Source organism: Cariama cristata, unplaced genomic scaffold, assembly GCF_000690535.1.
Source record: "Cariama cristata isolate BGI_N322 unplaced genomic scaffold, ASM69053v1 scaffold7633, whole genome shotgun sequence".
Lineage (NCBI taxonomy): Eukaryota > Metazoa > Chordata > Aves > Cariamiformes > Cariamidae > Cariama > Cariama cristata.
The window spans coordinates 1-4,899 of NW_009606567.1; the positions used below are offsets into that span (position 1 = coordinate 1).

At 60.5% G+C, this 4,899-nt stretch overlaps 1 protein-coding gene across 1 annotated transcript; it reads left to right on the forward strand.

The window, feature by feature from the left end:
* Window positions 1-80: 80 nt before the first annotated feature.
* On the forward strand, window positions 81-4,893 carry LOC104155019 (myosin-7; the record flags this gene model as incomplete). Its single annotated transcript, XM_009696402.1, has 13 exons — window positions 81-470; window positions 563-689; window positions 791-909; window positions 1,446-1,642; window positions 1,792-1,975; window positions 2,047-2,212; window positions 2,283-2,407; window positions 2,491-2,799; window positions 2,925-3,128; window positions 3,328-3,453; window positions 3,628-3,903; window positions 4,409-4,504; window positions 4,808-4,893. Coding segments are annotated over 13 exons (2,405 nt in total), but the record flags the coding sequence as incomplete, so codon positions are not given.
* Between the last annotated feature and the right edge of the window lie 6 nt (window positions 4,894-4,899).

A 4,899-nucleotide genomic window follows, 5' to 3' on the forward strand; every position in this document is an offset into this window, starting at 1 on the left:
TCCAGCCGGTTGGGTTGAGTGGAGTGGACGAGGTGGGTGGAGCCAAGCCTGGTGCCAGCCTCTGCCTCCCCGGAGCCCAGGCGCGGATCGAGGAGCTGGAGGAGGAGCTGGAGGCAGAGAGGACGGGCAGGGCCAAGGTGGAGAAGCTGCGCTCGGAGCTGTCGCGGGAGCTGGAGGAGCTGAGCGAGAGGCTGGAGGAGGCGGGCGGTGCCACCTCGGTGCAGCTCGAGCTCACCAAGAAGCGGGAGGTGGAGTTCCAGAAGATGCGGCGGGACCTGGAGGAGGCCACGCTGCAGCACGAGGCCACGGCCGCTGCCCTGCGCAAGAAGCATGCCGACAGCGTGGCCGAGCTCAGTGAGCAGATGGACAACCTGCAGCGCGTTAAACAGAAGCTGGAGAAGGAGAAGAGTGAGCTCAAGCTGGAGCTGGACGACCTCGGCTCCAACACGGAGCAGCTGATCAAGGCCAAGGTAGGAGATGAGTCTCCGGCCGCAAAGGGACCAACTCTGCTGTCGTTCTCCCTATGTTCTCTGTCACTTTCCCGTCCTTTGCTCTCTTCCAGGCCAACCTGGAGAAGATGTGCCGCACCATGGAAGACCAGATGAACGAGAACCGGACCAAGTCCGAAGAGGCTCACCGCATGGTCAATGACCTCACCACCCAACGAGCCAAGCTCCAGACGGAGAATGGTGAAGGCCTTGCTCTGCCCCAACCTAATCGCCAAGCCCGTGCCCAATGGGGTGGCTTTGGGGTCTCTCCAGTGAGCAATTTTCCACCTTTCCACCCCCAGGGGAGCTCTCCAGACAGCTGGAGGAGAAGGAAGCCTTCATCAACCAGCTGATGCGAGGGAAGCTCACCTACACCCAGCAGCTGGAGGACCTCAAGAGGCAACTGGAGGAAGAGGCCAAGGTAGGGCTTCATTGGGGAGGTGTGTGGTGAAAGACACCACCAAGGGAAGGGTGAGGTTGGTTTGGTACTGGGGCGCAGTGTGAGCCCTCCCTGACAGTGGGAGTAAACGAGTTGAGGGTTCTCAGGAAGTTTGGGGTGCGATGGTGGGTCTCAGGGAGGTTGGTTTGGGTTGGTGGGTAGTGAGGAGGTTGGTTTGGGTTGGTCCAGAGTAGGTTTAAGGAAGGTTGGGCTGGTCTAGAAGAGGTTAGGTTGGTCCAAAGGAGGTCTAAGGAAGCTTGGTCTGGTTGGGTTGGTCTAAAAAGGATTTAAGGAAGGTTGGGTTGGTCTAGAGGACTTTGGGTTGGTCTAGAAGAGGTTGGGTTGGTCTAAAGGAGGTCTAAGGAAGGTTGGGCTAGCCTAGATGAGGTTGGGTTGGTCTCCAGAAGGTCTGGTTGGGTCGGGGTGATGAAGACCACCTCTTGCTGAGTTGGAGAACCCCAATATGACTCAAGCTGACACAGACCCTACTGTCTCACCTTCTCCTCACCCACCCTCAGGCCAAGAACGCGCTGGCCCATGCCCTTCAGTCGGCCCGGCACGACTGTGACCTGCTGCGGGAGCAGTATGAGGAGGAGATGGAGGCCAAGGCCGAGCTTCAGCGGTCGCTCTCCAAGGCCAACTCTGAGGTGGCGCAGTGGAGGACCAAGTACGAGACGGACGCCATCCAGCGCACCGAGGAGCTGGAGGAGGCCAAGTGAGTCATCGGGGGCAGGGCACGTTACTAGGACGTCCCAAGGTTGGGATTAGCGCGAGCGGAACCCTGGTCGCCCTCAGGGCAAAGAAGGGTTGGGTTGGGGTATGGGTCACCACGGCTGGGCATCTCGGTTGCCCCCTTGGGGCAAGGAAGAAGCTGGCCCAGCGGCTGCAGGAGGCCGAGGAGGCGGTGGAGGCAGTCAACGCCAAGTGCTCCTCCCTGGAGAAGACCAAGCACCGGCTGCAGAACGAGATCGAGGACCTGATGGCAGACCTGGAGCGGTCAAACGCGGCGGCTGCCGCCTTGGACAAGAAGCAGAGGAACTTTGACAAGGTGGGAGAGGGTGGCTGCGGTGGGAGGGCAACGGGTGGGGGGGCAGAGGGTGACGGCACCCTCGGTCCCAGATCTTGTCCGAGTGGAAGCAGAAGTTCGAGGAGTCACAGACGGAGCTGGAGGTCTCACAGAAGGAGGCCAGGTCCCTCAGCACGGAGCTCTTCAAGCTGAAGAACGCCTATGAGGAGTCACTTGAGCACCTGGAGACCTTCAAGAGGGAGAATAAGAACCTCCAAGGTGAGACCACCATCCTCCCCCTGCCCACAGCCTCCTCCCTGTCAGCTCTGACGGGATCTCTCCCACGCAGAGGAGATCTCGGACCTCACGGAGCAACTGGGCGCCAGCCACAAGACCATCCATGAGCTGGAGAAGGTCCGCAAGCAGCTGGACGCCGAGAAGCTGGAGCTTCAAGCTGCGCTGGAGGAGGCTGAGGTGAGCCAAACCACGTCCCCATGCATCGCTGTTTTCTCCTGGCCTCCTCCGGGGTCCTCAATGTCCCCTCTGTCCCTGGCCAGGCCTCTCTGGAGCACGAGGAGGGGAAGATCTTGAGGGCCCAGCTGGAGTTCAACCAGGTGAAGGCAGACTACGAGCGCAAGCTGGCCGAGAAGGACGAGGAGATGGAGCAGGCCAAGCGCAACCACCTGCGGGTGGTGGACTCGCTCCAAACCTCGCTGGATGCCGAGACCCGGAGCCGTAACGAGGCCCTGAGGCTGAAGAAGAAAATGGAGGGCGACCTCAACGAGATGGAGATCCAGCTCAGCCACGCCAATCGGCTGGCTGCTGAGGCCCAGAAGCAAGTCAAGACGTTGCAGGGCTACCTCAAGGTACCCGTCGGCCACTTGGCCTCTGACGAGTTCCCACCATCCCACGGTTGGTGCTTGAGCGGGGATGTCCCACCCCCTTCCTGCCTGTCCCTGCTCACCGTCTTTGCCCCGATGCCGCTTTACAGGACACCCAACTGCAGTTGGATGAGGTGGTGCGGGCCAACGAGGACCTGAAGGAGAACATGGCCATCGTGGAACGGAGGAACAACCTCCTGCAATCGGAGCTGGAGGAGCTGCGGGCAGTGGTGGAGCAGACGGAGAGGGCCCGCAAGTTGGCCGAGCAGGAACTGATCGAGGCCAGCGAGAGGGTCCAGCTCCTCCACTCCCAGGTGAGACCTCAGGTACCTCCAAGGAGAGAGGTCACCTCCAGCCAGGGACACTCAGAGCCCGGCCGTACCATGGGCGTGGGCTTCTTCTGGCTCCGCTCACCGAGATCTGGGGTGTCGGGGGCTCTACATGCTTGGGGCGGTAGAAGGTTGGGCCAGCAGCCCCACCGCCTCCTCCCAAGGTCCTCTCCCCTGTCTCCAGAATACCAGCCTCATCAACCAGAAGAAGAAGATGGAGGCTGACATCTCCCAGCTGCAGACGGAGGTGGAAGAGGCTGTCCAGGAGTGCAGGAACGCCGAGGAGAAGGCCAAGAAGGCCATCACCGATGTGAGTACTGTGGTGGGACTGCCACCAAGGACACCCCTTCCACTGCTGGATGATGGAGAGAAGATGCCTCGGCCCTCTTTCACATTCTCCTCGGGCAGGCGGCCATGATGGCGGAGGCGCTGGACAAGGAGGCAGAACCCTGCCTCGGCCCTCCTTCCCTCTCCCCTCGGGCAGGCGGCCATGATGGCGGAGGAGCTGAAGAAGGAGCAGGACACCAGTGCCCACCTGGAACGGATGAAGAAGAACATGGAGCAGACCATCAAGGACCTGCAGCTGCGGTTGGACGAGGCCGAGCAGTTGGCCCTCAAGGGGGGCAAGAAGCAGCTGCAGAAGCTGGAGGCTCGTGTCAGGGAGCTGGAGAACGAGCTGGAGGCTGAGCAGAAGCGCAACGCTGAGAGCATCAAGGGCCTCCGCAAGTCCGAGCGGCGCGTCAAGGAGCTTAGCTACCAGGTGGGGTCATCGCAGCCCGGCCCTTCTTCATCCTGACCTGTGGCGTGACCTAAAACACAGCAGAGCTGGTGGACACAGGGACAGGGAGAGACCCAGAATATCACCCGCTGCCCCTAGATCCATGGAGTTAGAACATGGTTGACCTGGTCGTTGCAGGTACATGGGTGACCCAGAAGGTTGACCTGGTGGCCATAGAGACACAGGTGACCCAGAACATTGACCCGGTGGCCACAGAGACACGTATGACCCAGAACATCATTTGTTGCCTCCATACACACAGAGACACAGGATACCAGAGCCCTAGATCTCACCCATGACCTAGAATCCCATTGACCAAGTGGCCGTAGGGTCATGGAGAAGCTGGACCACAGCTCAGCCTCCACCTATCCTTGACCAGGAGGTCTCCCGGCAGGGAAACTGAGGCACGGCAAGTGCCTCAAGCCCAGGAGAGCTGGGTTGTGTCCCAGGGGCCGTTCTCCAGCCCCGTCTTTCTCCTGCTCTGCAGACGGAGGAGGACAAGAAGAACCTGCTGCGGCTGCAGGACCTGGTGGACAAACTGCAGATGAAAGTCAAGGCCTACAAGCGGCAGGCGGAGGAGGCGGTGGGTGCTGGGAGGGGGTGATACGGCTGGATGGATAGATGGTGGGATGGATGAAAGAGAACATGGATGGATGGTGGGATGGATGGATGGATAAGGAGAAGAATGGATGCATGGTGGGATGGAGGAGAAGACGACAGATGGACGGTGAGATGAATGGAAGAAAAGATGGATGGATGATGGGATGGACGAGAAGGTTGGATGGATGAAGGCTCGATGAAGGTTGGGTGGATGAAGGTGGCTGTGGGGCAAGGTGGAGGGGTAGCTGTGGGGCGCCCTACTGATGCCCCCCGAACTCCCTCCCAGGAGGACCAGGCCAACACCAACCTGGCCAAGTTGCGGAAGGCGCAACATGAGCTGGACGAGGCGGAGGAGCGTGCCGACATCGCTGAGTCCCA